Below are 17,627 nucleotides of genomic sequence, written 5' to 3'. Positions count from 1 at the left end.
ACAGGGAGGGAAGGAAGGAGGGAAGGAAGGAAGGAAGGAGGGAAGGAAGGAAGGAAGGAAGGAAGGAAGGAAGGAAGGAGGGAGGGAGGGAGGGAGGGAAGGAAGGAAGGAAGGAAGGAAGCCTTTTAAGTATTCTAGATGGTAGGAAATTAACTTGGGATTGAAAACTACTTGCACATAATCCACAAATTAAATAATACAAAGAATTCATTGTGCCATTACTTATGCAATTTTCTTTACTCATATTAGAGCAAGAGAGAAATAATCTTCCATTTCTAAATCACATGTTGTCAGTGAACTAATCCTAACAATATGATTATGAAATCAAAACTCAAAGACTTTATGCAAATAACCACATGAAGCTTTACAGTTGGGGTTCATTCAGAACACATTTCAGTCATGTACAAATGAACACAAACTGAGGCTGGCATGATCTCAGAAGAATTTGCAGTCAAAATCCCAGGAGTGGGGTGGCACTCTTGGAATATGAATTCACACTGATTGCTTGGGAAGGTTTCCAGGGTACATGAAGGTTTCAGTGGGCACTTTTAGCATATAAACTTGCTCTCAGGTTTATAATTTTAGATTTTAAGTTACCTTTACTCCAACAAAGGCTGATTCCATTAAATAGCCCATCCTAGTAATTTTCAGTGGCACTGTGTTCATGTTTTCACACACTTCATATTCAGTCTGGGGCAAATGAATGTGGGACCACTTCAGTTCCAAACTATGCACACAGAAGGAGGAGAAAGAAAGATATTTATGAGAAATATAGCATCATAGGATAAATAGATTTCCCTTATGGTTATGATATTGTGACTCTTAACTCACACATAATCATAATACATATCATTCAGAATTGAGGGAGTCCCAGTTTGATTCTTCCTATTAGTGTCCAAACCTAAAAATATGGGAAAATTATTGGACAGGGATTTTTTTACAAGTAACGTGGAGCAGGAATTTGCATTTGTTTCTTCTAGAATTTTCTCCTTAAATCTCCAATTTTATTTCAGCACTTCCACTGTCTGTTTCCCTTTATTGTGATTTCAACCTTTAAGATGTTTTTGAAGGTTATCAAAACTAAAAAGGACCTTAGAGTTATTTAGGCCAAACTTCTCATTTTACAAATCAGAAAATGATGATTATGAAGGTTATGTACTTGCCCAAGATCATATGGCAAGTTAGTGATATAATCAGGACTTCAACCCAGGAAGACCCAATTCTCTTGCCATTATACCTACTTATGACTTCCCTTTCTCATAAACCTATAATAAGCTATTGTTGCCACCTTAGGAGGAATTTCCAAGACCTTCCAATAGGATCTCATCTCTATTTCCTTTCCTCTTCTCAATGTCATTATTTCTTCTCGGATCTTTCTTTTTAATTTTTCATTAAGCTCTAGAAAGACTGGATACCAGCATCATGAACATAAGGCTCTCAAATTACATAGGACCTTCCTTGATTTCTAGGAGGGAGTTAATTTTAGGAGTTGTGCTAGAGCAAGGCTATTATCAAAGTCAAATGACATATCATAAAAATACATTATACCAACGTTTGAAGACTTCTACAACCACATAAAGAGTTCTTCTGCAAATTAAACTGTAAGTTTTGAAACTCAGATGACTTTTTGATGCAAATAAATTCAAATCTGCCATGAAACAAAATAACAGGAGAAAGAAAGAATCCCTATAGAGTTCTGAGATGAACATGTAGTAGGTAGGGATGGTTGAAATGCCAATGGAAACTACATGTGACAAACAACTCCTGACAGGTTGTGAAGATGAGGAGAAGGAAAAAAAATATGTGTTACCAAGAAAAGCAAGAAGTACAGACAGACATGAGATGAATGAAAGGAGGGTTAAATCTCTCATTATATAGATGAGGACACTGAGGCCCAGTGTTTATGATTTGTGAAAGGTCTAAAAAGGTTAGTTGGAGAGCCAGCATTTGAAATCAAGTCCTCTGACTCTAATTCATTTTTTTTTCTAGGACAGGGAAGGAATAAGGAATAAAAGGATTAGATTTGGATAGATTTTAACAAAGTCTACACATTTAAACTTTTGTTAGATTTGTGGTAGATAATAGTAATAATAACAATTATAATAATTAGCATTTATATGATACTTTAAAGTTTTCATAGCACTTTACAGATATTGCCTTATTTGATCCTTGTAACAATTCTGGAAAGTAGGTGGTATTATGAACCCACTTTTAGAGTTGAGGAAGGTGCAGACAGCTTCAGTGACTTGTCTAGGGTCAGTATTTGTGGTAGGATTTGAATTCAAATCTTCCTAATTTCAGGTCTACTTCTCTATCCTCTCTACCACTTAATTGCCTCTAACTATGATAAAAAAAACATTTTGATGTATATGTGAAAAGAAGCAAAAATAATTGAAGTGAATTTTCTTTTTTCATTTGTATTATTTCTAAGATAAACATATCTATGTGTCTTCATCATTGTATCTAAATCCTTCTAGTAGACTGCAAGCTTCTTGAGCCAGGGGTTTTACTCTTCATTTTTTTTATTTCCAGAACCCAAAACTATTTGAACACTAGTGTACTTTGGTACTCTTGTAAATTCATGTTTTCATCATAGGATTAGAGATTTAGAGCTGAAAGGGTCTTTGAAGGCCATCTTCTCTAACCCTCTCATTTTACTTATAAGGAAACAGAAACACAGATACTTGGCTGCCTAGAATCACACAGCTAATTAAGTTTCAGAGCAGTATCAATGTTTGTAAATCCTCAGATCTCCACGCGTTCAATTCTTTTCCATGTCCATTTATATCATAACAGCTTAATGAATATTTATTCAATCGAATGACATATGCAGTTCTCCTAGTTTCTACCATACAGCTGACAACATTTGTGCTCAAGTTTCTGAACTTAAGAATTTTGAAAAATGGCTTCATTTCATCTCAGGAAATGATTCGCAGGATTACAGAATAAGTTCTAAAAGAGACCTAACAGATCATACTGTCCAACCCTTCATATTACAGATGAAGAAACTGAGGCACATTTCAACCAAAGTCTTACTTACTCCAATTCTAGTACTCTACACTAGTCCTTACTTATTACTTCTTATTTAAATGAGCACCTTGCAGAAAGGGTAAATTTCTTGACAAATACAGATGCATATCTGTGGTAAACTAGGCAGGGAATCTCTGTCTAGATTTTCCATTCACTGAAACATATTCCGGTTCTTTTGCCTGCAATTAGTTTATACAAATGTTAAGTTCTGATGAAATCAACATTAAAATAAGGGAAAGACTTGCTTTCCAGGACTGAAATGTTAGTTTAGGATTCTGGGTCATGGGTCAAAAGGTATTGGGTATGAATTACTTAACCGCTGTGTGCCTCAGTTTCTCCATTTTCCAAAGCCTATTTAACCTCCTACTTCAAAGATTATATGAGGCTTACTTAATGCTTATTAAATACTTTGAGATTCTCAATGAAAGGTCATATGAAAGCATATATTATTATTCTCATAAATACTTGCGCTTTTATATGCAAGGAGTATATGACTTAAAGATAAGGTTAGAACTTCAAAATAAAAACAAAAAGCCCCCACAATGTATTTGGGATGCATTGGCACATATCTATTAAATCCTATAGTCATAGGAAGTTAGCATTTGATTTTTCCCAGGAGGGTGGACAAGAAATCAGAAGGGATGATTGCACTCCACAGATAATCCAAAAGCTTAATTTTCACCAAGAGTTTCGATTCCCTGTCTTGCCAAAAGTTTTGTAAGAATTTCCAAAATGTTTTGGTTTGGTTTTCTTTTTTACTTTATTTCATGTGACTACTCTGGGTGAGGAATATCAGTGAATTTTTTTAAGTAGCTTGAAAAAAAAGTGCAAGGTTTAATTTATTATCCCACACACCCCAAATAAATCAGCCTTGGAAACTCCCAATTTTACACAGATCATTTGTATATGCATCGTTTCTGACTTTAGCCAGAAATTGAATTCAAAATCTAGCAAAATAGTCCCTAGTCAAGCTTTTTTTCTAACATCATGTAATTAATATATGAAAAAATAATTAGTTTGGAGTCAAAAGATGTGGGTTTGAATATTAGTTCTATTCTTTATTTTCTGGATGGCCTTGGACCAGTCACTTAACCCTTTGAAACCAAACTTTCCTAGTGTGTATAAAGAAAAGAGCTGAAAAAGATAATTTTGTCTAGTATGTTATAGAAGAATTTTTTTAATGAATCAGAATAGATGGCTCCTGAGGACCATACCGTCTCTAAATTATGTGATTCTAAGCTTCCTTCTTAAATAGAAGACTTAAGACGCTTGTCCAAAGGTGTCTTTTTAAAAAAGGTCTTAGATATCCAAATTTGATTATCATGTAAATAAAGCCTTCTGAGATTTGTCAAGAGGATGCTAACTTCTGTGTAAAATCATTAACCAACAAGGTCTGATAACTTTATTTAGGCAAAATTTGCCTAGATTTAAATGTAATAAAATCAACCCTTTCCTTTATACCACTAAGTCATTAGCATTGCAGAATCAGGGCCCCCAGACATTCCCTACTGCACATAAATCCTTCCCTTTCTTTTGAAGGCTCCCTGGCATCCTTGTTTTTTAAAAAAAAAATACTTTTTTATTCTAGCTTGTCTCTTCCAAATCCCTTCCCCTTTAATTAGAAAGGCTGTTTACTACATCATGTCTTTAGAATGCTGATGTGGGCACTGCTTCTCCCCAAAGGAGACAAATTTCAGTAGCATTTACACGTTGCTTTGATTATTAGCTATGTGGATTACACCCTTTGTATATTAGTCCCTAGCAAATTTTTAATTAGAGGTGGGCTTCCTTCTGCCACTCAGTGCTTCTGACAGTAATTCTCCCTTATGCCCCGATCTAGTCCTGTCACTCCACTGCTCAAAAATCTTCAGTGGCAGACTATTGCCTGCCAAGTCAAACTCCTCCTGCTTTGCGAAGCCCTCTACCCTTTGACAAGACCTGTTTAGACTTCTTATACATTACTCCCTTCCACATACTCTCCTCTGCCACTGGCCCCAAAACTACTATGATGATTCTCTTAACAATGTTGCTTAGGCCTTGGATGTATTGTTTCTTTTTGTTGAATTATTTTCCATCCTTTTAAGTTCGCTTCAATTACTGCTGCCTAAAACGTCTCGCGTTAAACTTTTCTTTGAACCTCTCCAGTGCACTCATCATCTTTCATTTCAGGTTATAGTTATGGATGGGATCTGCTCTATACAATGGATGCTAAATAAATGTTTGTAGATTGGAGCTGAATTGCTATATGCTTGAAAGTTGAGGCATTCCTTGACTTTCAAAATGTCCGACTTACAAATGTTCTTTATGCTAGAGCAGCTAATACACAGAAGTGGAAGGAATGCTTCCCAAACCATATGGTTCCTGTCTTGCTCCCAAATGGGTGGCCAGCAGCTGGAGGGGAGGAGAAGAGGTATGTTCTCAATGCCATCCTAATCTTTCCTCACTGCGTGCTGAAGGTGGAGTGTATTTCTCAATAGAAATACTAAACTCTGACAATGAAAAATAATGAAAAACAACATGGTAGAAGATGTTTGCTATTTCTACTACGATGGAGGTTAAAAAGATTTTAAGGTGTTAATGTAGTAGCATGGCAATAGGGCTGAATGTGGACCCAGAAGTTCTAAGTGGGAAGACTAGCTCTGACCAGTTATCTGGGCAGACTCAGGTAAGTTGCTTCACATGTCACTGAGCCTCAGTTTCCTCCCCTGAAAAATGGGAATAATACTATTTGTATTCCCTCCTTCATAGGGTTGGTAATGTAAGCACTTCAAAAACCTTAAAAATCCATAGATATGTGAGTTGATACTTGCCCAAGGGCCGAACCAACTTTTATAACATTCTTTTTTGGAAGGGGAATTTTTATGTCTGTTGTTGCAAAACAAGTAACTTACTGACAAAGTTTTTAAGTTGGAAACTGCGTATGGTGTTCTTTTATATACACGTACACAGAGATAAATACTCCTCTCCCTTCAAGCATTTCTTAAATGACACACACATATATGCATATACACACACAGAATTAGGTAGAAAAATCTATCATGTCCTACCCCTCGGGGTTTTAGAAGGTCAGCTGGGGCAGTCCCATCATGGGTACACATGACTGTTGATTTGGTTTAGTAGCCTTGATTTCTCTACTATTGTCTGTAGAGACATCTCCTGGCAGATCCTGAGATTGCAAGTCATGGTCTGTGTTTTTTCCACAAGAAAAGGGGATGGAGGTGGGTAGGGAGAGCTTTGTGGAAAAATACTGCATTCATTTGAACTAGACAAGGGCATTTTTTAGAGCCTTCTTCCTGAGGGGAAGAAGATCACAGCCCTCTGTTCTCTGACGGTCAATGAAAGAACCTAGGACAAATGACCGGAATTGACTGGGAAAAATAATTACCATGAGAATGTAATTGAAAAAAAAAAGGCAAAAGCAAGCAAGCCTGGAGCTGGCAGGCACAAAGAGAACTGGAATATGATTAGCCTTCAACCTGACTATAAAAGTACAAGAAAAAGAGTGACAGATCAGAGGCAGAGAATCTAATTCCAAATCCTGGTCCTGTCATTTACTCCAGATGTGACCTTAGTCAAGTCCTTGGGCTCAGAACTTGGGCAAGGAACTTTCCCTTTTTGAGTTTCATATGTAGAATGAGGCAATCAAATTTAATGACTTACAGGATTCTTACTTTGTTTAAGAAGAAAATGTTCAATAGGAATGCAAAGGATAGAGATCATCCAAAATTCTCCATCCCTGGTTGTATGCTGGAGCTGGTGTGGATTGAGGAGGGCGGATTGTTAAATTTTCAGTCAGAGCATTTATACCACAGATATTGGCAAATGCTTCAAATCAGGGCTTTAGTTGTTATGATTTTGCTGATGGATGTGATGGAGAAAATATTAATAATGCAGATTACATTTAAAAATGTATTGTGTTTTCAAAGAGCTGGCTGTTAAATAGTTACTAGCATACACATTCTACATCTATCCCTCTTGAACTAGTTGTATATATGTCTATCTCATTACCCCCATCATATTTTTATAATCTCGTTGAGGGTAAGAATTGTGTCATTTTTTAATCTTTCCAGCCCCAATGCTGAGTAGGCACTTAAAAATATTTAGTTAATTAAATTCAACCAATCAACTAAAGAACATTTATGAAGTGTCTACTATGTGCAAAACACAATATTAGGCCCCTGGTATACAAAGACAAAAGTAAAATTCCATGCCCTTGAGGAATGTATAATCTGGCTAGAAGTGACAACATAGAAATATTTTGGTATATATAGAAGAGATTTGAGATAACTGGGAGAGAAGGCATTAGCAACTGGGAGGATCAAGAAAAGTTTCACGTAGAAGGTGGCATTTGAGCTATACCTTGAAGTAAACTTGGGATTGTACAAGGTAGAGGTGATGAAAGAGTGAATTCAGGAAGGGGCGGGGGTCAAGCCAATATAAGGTCATAGAATCAGAGTGCCACATACGAGGATCTCAGCAAGAAAGCTAGTTTGGCCAGATCTCCATGTGTAAAAGGAAGTGCAGTGTAAGAAAGAACAGATTGTGAAGAGCTTTAAATGTCAAGAAGGACTTTATATATTTGATTTTAGAGGCAACAGGGAGCCACTGGTGTTTACTGAGTAGTGAAATAATAACAGACTTGTGCTTTAGAAAAAATTACTTTGGCTAGCTATGGGCAAAATAGGTTGGAGTGTGGAAAGACTAATGATCAACTAGAAAGTTGCCTGTCAAAGTAAGAAGGGGTGAGGGCCTGATCTTAGGAGATAGTTGTGTGGAAAGAAGGTAATATATATGAATGATTATGGAGGTCAAAATGGTAATATTTGGCAATTGAATTATACAGATTAAGAGTAGGGCATAAAGGATGACTTTGAAGTTGTGAAATTCAGTCCCCTAAAGGATGAGGAATTGTGGAATAGGGATTGTTTAGAGGGGCAGAGATGAGTTGTTTTGGCCTCATTGAGTTTGAGATACCTATGTGATATGCAGTTCATAATGTCCAGACTTGAGCTCAAGACAGAGCACAGGGCTGCATGTACACATCTGTGAGTCATCTACATGGAGATGATAAATAAAACCATGTGAGTTGATGAGATCACCAAGTGAGAGAATAAAGAAAGATGAGAAGAAGGTCTAGGGAAGAACCTTGGAGAACCCTCAGAGTTAGGGGAGATGATACGGATAATGACCCAGAGAAGGAGATTGAGCAATAGTAGACAGATAGTTAGGAGAAGATCCAATAGCAATGTCATAAAAACTCAGAGAGTAAAGAGTATCCAGACCGAGAGGGTGGTCAACCATGTCAAATATTGTAGAGAGGTCAAAAAAGAATTAAACAGGATTATTTTTATTAGTCCTGAAAAAGATAGTTGTTACACACATTCTAAATGTCACACTTTTTCAGAAGAATCTATTTGTCACTCTACTTTTTTGTCCTTTCAACTCTGTCCTTTAACTAAATATCTTTGGTCACAAAAGCAGTCCCTGGCTGTTGTACTTGTTTTCTTTGGGGGGCGGGGAGTTTGTCAAGGGAAGAAGGAGGGAAGCTTCTGTCAAATGGGGAAAATGCTGTCAAATAGGCCTTGCTAAAACCGTTAAATACATAAATTAAAATATATTTATAGCCTGACGTACAATGTCTCATTTTCCCCTTCATTCTTCTTGGCCTGGGTATTTTAGAAAGTCTGTAATTATCATAGTCCTAGAGTGACCTCTTGCTGCAAGATGTTATACAAGAGATTGGCTGACTCATAATTCCGAACCCTTATGTACTGCCAAGACAAGAAGATCCTAGCCATGGGGGTGGGGATGCATTCATATTTATGCATGGCACGCACCACTAGATATAACTTAGTGGTTTTTATGTTTCCTTACTTTGGAGAGCTAATGATCTTCCTGCTCTAGGACAATAATAAAAAGGAAGCCCCTCTTTATTGCTTTTCTCTCTGTTTCCTGAATAGGCTATGGCATGAACTGATGAAAGTTAATCTCTTACCTTAAACCTTTTGGTCTAGTTCACTGAAATGGACTTTAAGTTTTATGCCCATCATATATGATAGGTTAACCTATTTAATACAAAAACAAATTACGTTTGAGGGGCAGCGGTGTTTCCATTGGGATCTGTGACTTGAAACTCCAAGTTATCAGAATTCATTTCTGACGATGGATTGATGACATAAAGAATGATTTTACTGTTTAGGTCCTTTTGACTGAATCTGTCCTGAATAAGTTCACCTGAAAATAAAGAATAAAGGAATTTTATACCTACCAATTCAATAAGAATTCATACAATGATATGGTTACTTGATTTTATGCCCCAAAATGTATTAAGGATGAATAAAGGAAAGAAGCTATGATATAGTAGAAAGGGCATTGAATCTGGAGTCAAAAGATCAGCTTCAATCCCAGCACTGACATTTATTAGTTGGCTGACTGTAGTGCTTTGTAAGCCAGAAAACACTCTGGAAATATCAACAACATCAGTTTTCAGGAAGTTCCTACTATTTCAAGGGCTATACATCAGATACAAAATTAAGGCATTAATAATATTCTGGGTTCCTAATGTCTACCACTGGGCATGTTCATTAGATATCCCCCATGTCTGAGATTCTCTCTCCTTTCATCTCTTCTTCTTGGCTTCTTTAATTTCTTTCAAGATCCACCTAAAATCCCAACTTCTGCAAGAAACCTTCTTTTTCTTGATTACCATCTGTTTATCCTCTATATGTCTTTTTTGTATTATCACATGTTGTCTCTCCCACTAGATTGAGAACAGGGACTGTCTTCTTTCTGCCTTTCTTCATATCTCCAGGGCTTAGTACAGTGCCTGGTATATTAACAGGCACTTAATAAATGTTTATTTATTGACTGACTGAAAGAATTCCATTTATTTGCCTCAGGAAAAATTTGCCTAGAGGTGGTTTTTGTAAAAATCAGGGCAGAAAGGGAACAGAAGAATGTACTAGAAAAATTGGTAACTCTGTAGCATCCTGTCTAGCTTAGTACTTTAACAATTGTCTCCACAAGGCAGAAACGCTATACTACTGGGGGAAATTATCAGGCAACTAAAACTGACATTTTAAAATGAATTGATATCATTTGGAATTCATGATAGAAATGAAAATAAGTCACAACTATGAATTTAGGTCTGACAGTCTACCTTACTTGATACATATTACAATCTGGCACCTAAAACAAAGTTGTAAACAATAAACAGCTGTGACACTGCATTTGGTTTTCCCATTCAAGATGGATTAGGGAAGCTTGACTTGAAACCCTCTTTAGTACTAGTATTGATTTATAAACTGCATCTATCACAAAGCCTCAGGGACTATTTACCAAATGGTCATGCACTTAATTAAATTACTCTCTAGCACTCCAATCCTTGATGTGAGCCACTGGGTATTTTAAAATGAGCAATTAGGAGGATTGAGAAACCCAGTACCTGTTGTTGTATTTTCCAGATGTCCGTACTGGGGGCCTCGTAAAATCTTAAAGATGATTTGGTTGTCCTCTGTATCAGGGTCAGATGCCTTCAGGACTCGAGATGTTATGTAAATCCCATAGCAACCATTTTTCAGAAGCTCCACTTGGGAAGGGCACTGAAGATGTATGATGCGTGGTGCTTTTTTATCCAACTGGTACACCTGAAGTAGTATATTTCGTTAGACGGATGTTTCCTGACAGGCTACATTCATAGCTCTAATGTTTTATGAGATTATAAGCTTCATGAGAGCAGCAACAGAATCTTATCTCAAATTTGTATCTCCCTCTCCTCCCCACCTCCAGTAGTTATCTAGCAAAGTGTTCTACACATAGAACACAGGTGACCAATACATGTTTGCTGAAAAATAAAAATAACTCAATGAATGATAAGGCAGACTAGGAAGCATCTTTTATTCTAAGAGGCTCTAAGGTACCAGATCATTCCTTCCCAATTTCCAAAGACTAGGAAGGGTCTGGGAAACAGAAAAGGAGTATAGATTTCTTTTTGTTCCTATCTTCTAGGCCTATCATTTTCTTCTCTATTTTGTCCTAGAAAAGAAAGTGAAAGGTAAGTTGGTTTGTGTATTTTATATGTTTTGGTTACTTCATTAGGTAAAACATGTTTGTTCAGCCAACTTTCTTCTCTCTTTTTTTTAAACCCTTACCTTCTGTCTGCTAAGTATCAATTCTAAGGCAGAAGAGAGTAAGGGCTAGACAGCTGGAGTTATGTGACTTGCCCAAGGTCACACAGCTAAGAAGTATCCCAACTCCAGGCCTGATGCTCTATTGATTGAACCACCCAAATGCCCCAACTTTCTTCTAGTATATATTAATCTACAGAAAAAATTCAGCCTTAACTCTGGTCAGTCATATTTTGCTTTTGGGAGATGACAAAGGAAGGCTGAGAAGAAGGGTGATGAGTGCAAAGTATGTATTAGCCAAAAGTTCCTAACCTAATTATTGGGTTAGGAGACTCACATTAGCCCCTCCCTGCCTCTTGTTTCCCTCATTTCTCAAAAACACTATAATCAAAAGCATATTTTTACAAGAGTTTGGTTTTTTTCTCTTTTTTCAATGGGCAAAATTGGGGGAAGAATATAAATGTGAAAGAAAATAGACTTTTGTTCATTAAAATTTTTAAATGAAAAAAATTAAAAAATAAACCTTGGGACCACACCTTAAAATACTATACTCAATATGCCAACCCCAAAAGGCAAAATGGCACATATAAGCAAATATCAGCAGAGTAAAAATATACATATATGTATATATGTATATATGTGTATATATATATATGTATATATATGCTTGTATTTTACCAATTGTGAGGATAGATAAGAGAAGACTTTGATGGTGGGTGGGGAGATTATTTGCCATTGGGAATTTCCAGGCATATTAAAGGTAGTTGGGGAAGGAAGGAGGGACAAAAGAAAAGGAGATTACTATAAAGAAAACAGGACTTAAAGAGAATTGATGAAGATAAATACAAATTAAATAGAGCTCATCTTTCTATTGCATTATATCTCTTTGATATAATTAATAATGTCTCTTGGTCTTACTGAATTTCATTTCCTGGAGAGTACATTTCTTTAAAAATGGGTCTCTAGATACCGTGAAAAATATTTGAAAACAAGGCTTTCTTTAGAAGCCTGTATCTCAGAGATGACTCATGTTGGCTTGCCTGAAAATCTCACAGAAATGCCAAACCCAGAGAAAGCAGCAATGTAGTGTGTGTGTGTGTGTGTGTGTGTGTGTGTGTGTGTGTGTGTGTGTGTGTTATAAAAGATGACTACAGGAATTGGTTATGACATCTGAGAGAGACAAATACAAATTACCTATAATAGAGTGTGTGATTTTAAATGCCACTATCAGCAAAGTACATTTGTCTCTTTCCCTTGGCAAATCCACAAAGTCTGCCCTCAGTTACACTGCTTCTTTAAAATAATAATCCGAAGCAGAAGCACATCAACAGAACAGCACAAAGACCACATGCCCCAGGATCCTCTGGTCTCATCCTCTGGTCTCAGGGATCTCGAAGAATCATGTGGCATTTCCAAATATGACTCCTCTCTAGACAGGGCTTCATGGTGGCTACATTGCTCAGGGTTCCACTAGTTTTTACTCTTTGCATATTTGGTCATATCACTTATCTGATCAGTGGTCTTCTGTCATTTCTTATTGCCTATAGACTGAAACTGAAAGCAATCTTTTTTTCTAGCTATTCAATGCCTCCCACAATCTGATGTACCCTTGCTTTTTCAGTAACTCCCCTTAATGTAATTTATGCTACAAACAAATTGGACCTTCTCTTGGGCCTGTGAATAGGCTCTCTGCTCTTCCTCCCAATATGCCTTTAATCCTACTGTTCTGTACATTCAAAATGTTCCTTCTCCCCTTCTTTACCTGTGAATTCTTATCCACCTTTTAAGTCTCAATTCAAATGCCATTAAGTTTCCCTTAATTCCCCTAAGAATAATGACCTTCCCTTTGTAACTCATGTGTCTCTATTAGGTCTCCCTAATCCTCTTATTCTGGAATGTTATTTTGTATTTTTTTCTTATCTTCTCTTCCCCCACTAGATTCTAAACTGTTAAGGCAGGCATAATATTTTATCTAAACTCTATATTTCCCTTGCACTTAGCACAATGATTTAGAAATGCTCATTGAATAAATGAGCAAGTAAAAGAATGAATTCCTTCCAGAATCTAGGAGATGCATTTGGACCAAATATATCACTCAAGGGTGGCTATTGATTTTCAGCTTGGCCAGAAAAAGTCTATAGAGTCAAGTGACAATCAAAAAATCTCAGAATTAGAAGAAACCTTAGGGGCCACTTGATTCAACTTATACCTGAATGAGAATCCCTTCTACACCAGCAAGTGCTGATGCAGCTCTTGTTGAAGAGCCCTGGTGAAGGAAAAATCCACCACTTCCAAGGTAGCCCATTCCACCTCTTCTGAATAGCTTTAATTTTTAGAAAAGTGTTTTTTCCTTCCATTTAATCTGTATTTGTTACTGAGACCTCTCTCCATTCTGCCCTCTAGTGTAAATCAAACCAAACTTAATTCTTTCAAATAAATATAGTTTTTATTTACTCTTTCTCCAAGTTATTCCTATTTCCTTCAATTAATATTCATTTGGTGTAATGGAAGGAGCGTACATCTGAGGATCCAGGTTCAAATTCTGTCTCTGCTACTTACTGTGTAATATTGGGTAAGCCCATTCCATTCTTTGTGCCTCATCATCTCATTTGTAACATAAAGTGGTTGGACTAGTTGCTGCCTACAGACTTATCATATTGCATTTAATCCTTCTGTTCCTGCATGCTCTTCCTATATCTCTCTTCTAACTGATACTGCCCTTTCCAAAGTTACCAATGATCTCTAACTGCCAAATCAAACGGCCTTTTCTTAATCCTCTCCATGGCAGCCTCTCTGCAGCCTGACCATCTCCTCCTGGATACTTTCTTCTTACTAGGTTTTTATGACACAACTTGTTCCAGTTTTCATTTTGATCCCTAATAAGACTATGAGCTCTTTGAGGGCAAGGAATGTTTTCTTATGACCCATAACCAATACCAGAATGGAAATCCTGAATTATTTGTTTTTTCAGTAAATTATGTAATTATAGATCTGATCTGCTATAGAATATAATTTGTGAAAAACCATCTGGCCCTTTCTCATACCTTCATCATGTATGTCCATGCATATATAGACTAGCCTCAAAAATTTTGGAGATATAGGAACTTAAGCATATGAGTGAATAGCTATTGATATTTTCCTCATTTGCCTTAGGTGAGGTAATGATATGGCCTGAGATTTTGAGGGAAAGAAATAAGAGTTGAAGGTCTCTACCTTCTTTCTATTAACCATTTCATCATCTTATTCACAAATTCTTATTCTTCTTTGAGTTTCTTTTCCCTTCCCAAGCCCCAAATAACTAACACAAATGATTTTTGTTGTCTTTTGCATTCCCCGTAAGTCTCTGATCATTTTACTTCTCTTACAAAATTGTTTCATCCTCCATTATCTGTCTTTGCTTCTGTCTTGCATACATTACTTTTAAAAATCTAAATTAATAATCAGTTTTCTTTGAATGCATATATTTTCCTCTCTTGATAACCCTTCCTTTCCCTTCTTGTTAGAATTATTTTATTTGTGCTTTCAGAATAGCATTTATAAAGGGTTCTCATTCATTAGCTTAACTTCCTCTGTAGAATTTTAGTCCACGAGATCCTACATGCTTACATTCTTTAAAGCTTTTAAAATTTGTTCTCAAATCTATCATGCGTGTCTAACTGTTCCTAGATTTCTTCTCTCTATCACAAATTCTAAGATGAAGGAGTCACTTTCCCCACAAACTTCCTATGAATTTCACTCTAATGACCATCTTCCTTATTAATGAGAATCATATCTAGAAAAGAATTTTCCCTTCTTGGTTTTTCCATGTTCTGAAAGATGAAGTTATATGTAAAGTAAAGGAAGAACCCATATGTCTTTAATTGGAGTGGTGCATCTTTAAGGAATTATTAGTAGACTACAATTCTGGGTGGGTCTCAGCAGTGAAGTCTTCTCTCATACAAATAGTATCAACTCCATCATGCTTCTTCTTCCCTTCTCATTATATACTATTAAGTGACCCCTCATCCCCTTTTCATCTGTTGTCCTTCTAATAAGTACACCAAGGTCGTCTTCACTTTCTTCCCATCTATCCAGATCAAACTTCTTTATATACAAGAACTCAGGCAAGAATTAATCAAAATTAAGTCTTTACTATTCTCTTCAGTTGAAAGTGAATGTTTCATCCTTAAATTTTACTAAATTTCTTTGTCCAGATTTATCCTTTTTTCCTGTCATATTCTACTTTGCACCATACTTCTTTGTATGCATGTCTCTAAGATCCTTACAGGAAAGGATTGGGTCGTTTTCCATCATTACATCCCCAGTGCACAGAACTTTCCTTATTTTTAATATATATTTATTAGACAAATTGCTGGATTAGTTTTAAAACAGCCGAACTAAATGAAAAGTCAAACTAAGGAAGGTGTTATGATAGTTCTCACCTTATTAATAACAAAGAATTTTAACATGACTCATACATACCTCTAAATTTTCTTTTTATATGAAGAGTTATGCATGATATAGGAGCATCATCTTAACTAAAGCTTCAGATAAATGAAAGTGAAAACCAGGCTATATTTGCTATACTTTGACTAATGAAATAGAAATGCATTTTTAAAACTCCTAAATTCATTTACTAAGTAGCAATGGACTGCCTCAAACATCCTCATAAATCCCAAGGATTTCCAGGTCTTGCCATTCATCCTTGTAACTACACCCTTAAAAATTCTGGGTCTTTCCCTCTACTCTATGTCTCCTATATGTGTTGCTTCCCCAATTAGAGTGTGAGCTCCCTGATATCAGGGACTATATTCCTTTTCTGTTTGTACTTGAACACAGCACCGTACATAACATATAGCAAGTGCTTAATAAACATTTTTATTCATTTATATATGTATGTGCATAGTGCAAAAATGGGGATGATGCAAACCCAAACATCCATTATTGTTTACACAAATAACTCTCAAATCATCAAATGTTTCTTTAGAAGCAGAACAAAAGCTAATAAAATGTAACTCAAAAGTTCTCACAAAATAAAATGAGAATGAAACTTTCTTTTGAATTAATTTAGTCATAGATTTGGCAGGCTATAAATAGAGGACATTTCATACTTGCCTGAATGGTGAAAGACACAGGTTCATTCAGCACTCTTCCATCCACAACAAAACCTTGATTTGTCCCATCTGTAGCCACAAAGGTAAACTGGTCAACCTGTGAGTTTCCTCCTAGGTGTCTGTAGGCCACATTCTTATTGTCTACTTCTTGTTGTGTAAAGTTGTATTGTGTAAGAACCATCCCCTGAAGATAGAGCTGTCCATATTGAGGGAGCTGGGCCAAGAGGAAGGTGAGGTTTTCTTTTGGAGTGTCTGGGTCAGAGAGTTGAAGGATGTCTGGAGAGAGGAGCGCCATGGTCCTTTCCATTATTCTTAACCCCTTGTTCTTGGTCACAACAGGCAAGGCTTGGTCAATAGATTCCAGTTTGATCTCAAACACTCCATGCTTTGTCTTTAGTCCATTGCTCAAGACGAATCTGGCAAAGAGAGGCAAGGTAGCCTTCAGCATGGATGCTTGTTTCACCATCTACTGGAATGAAATGATAATACACACCTTTACTAAAGAATTTGCCTTGTAGTGATTCTAAAATGAAAAAAATCAAAGACTTCTTCTCAAAGGAAGTCCTCTCTTTTAAACTAATAGCCCGATCTAAATACTCTCATTCACTGAAGTACAGAGGAAGAATCAAGGATACCAAGAAAGTTCAGATTCTATCTCTGATACCTTACTATTTGTGTGACCTTAGATAAATCATTTCACCTCCTGGTTCTCATTTCCTAGCTTTCTTAAATGTAAAATGAGAGGGTTGGACCTAACTGGATGACTCTTGGGATCTTCTACATCTAGATCTAAAATGCTAAGTTTTATACATATAAACATTTGTTTGAATGGATAATATAAATGTAAAGATACTTAGTGAATTAAATAGAATAGGACTAACCTTACTTAGAACATGTAAATATAAAATGCCTCATCTCATCTGACCATACTATTTTCAGACCAAATTCTTCTATTATTCTCCCAAATAAATGAAAGATAAGCACACTCATATTTTCCTAGTTTGGCAACAGGATTTGTCTGTGTCTGTTTTGCCTTGAGGATAATCTTAATGAAATACTAATAGACCTGAGTTGGAGCTAAAACCAGAAAGGCAATCAATAGTCACCTCAGTGACTACCAGTTCACCATTCCTTATTGTATTCTAGCCATCAAACCAAACTCATCTATAAACTCATTATGGGCAAGAACAATGTTTTTATCTTTACCTAATAAGTGTCTAGAACATGGAGAAAAAATTGTATGGTAGAAAAAAATTAGCTTTGGACCGAACTTTACACAACAAAGACCTATGTTTGAATCCTGTCTCTAATATTTGCTGTGTGGTTTCCAGATAAGTCCCTTATCCTCTCTGGGCTTTGGTTTCTTCATGCTTTTGTT

General features: G+C 36.3%; 1 protein-coding gene across 1 annotated transcript in view; it reads right to left on the bottom strand.

Annotated features, from left to right (window-relative positions):
• Positions 1-16,715, bottom strand: part of LOC123256839 (FRAS1-related extracellular matrix protein 1-like) — a 42,945-nt gene extending 26,230 nt beyond the window's left edge. The window contains exons 1-4 of the mRNA XM_044685398.1: positions 16,251-16,715; positions 10,475-10,676; positions 9,120-9,264; positions 598-727 (exon numbers count right to left, since the gene is read on the bottom strand). Coding sequence (XP_044541333.1) covers positions 598-727; positions 9,120-9,264; positions 10,475-10,676; positions 16,251-16,715 — 942 coding nt within the window. The remainder of the gene's footprint in view (positions 1-597; positions 728-9,119; positions 9,265-10,474; positions 10,677-16,250) is intronic.
• Positions 16,716-17,627: the final 912 nt, after the last annotated feature.

The sequence above is a fragment of the Gracilinanus agilis genome, chromosome 1 (assembly GCF_016433145.1).
Source record: "Gracilinanus agilis isolate LMUSP501 chromosome 1, AgileGrace, whole genome shotgun sequence".
Classification (NCBI taxonomy): Eukaryota; Metazoa; Chordata; class Mammalia; order Didelphimorphia; family Didelphidae; genus Gracilinanus; species Gracilinanus agilis.
This window is presented reverse-complemented; position numbering and strand designations above follow the sequence as displayed.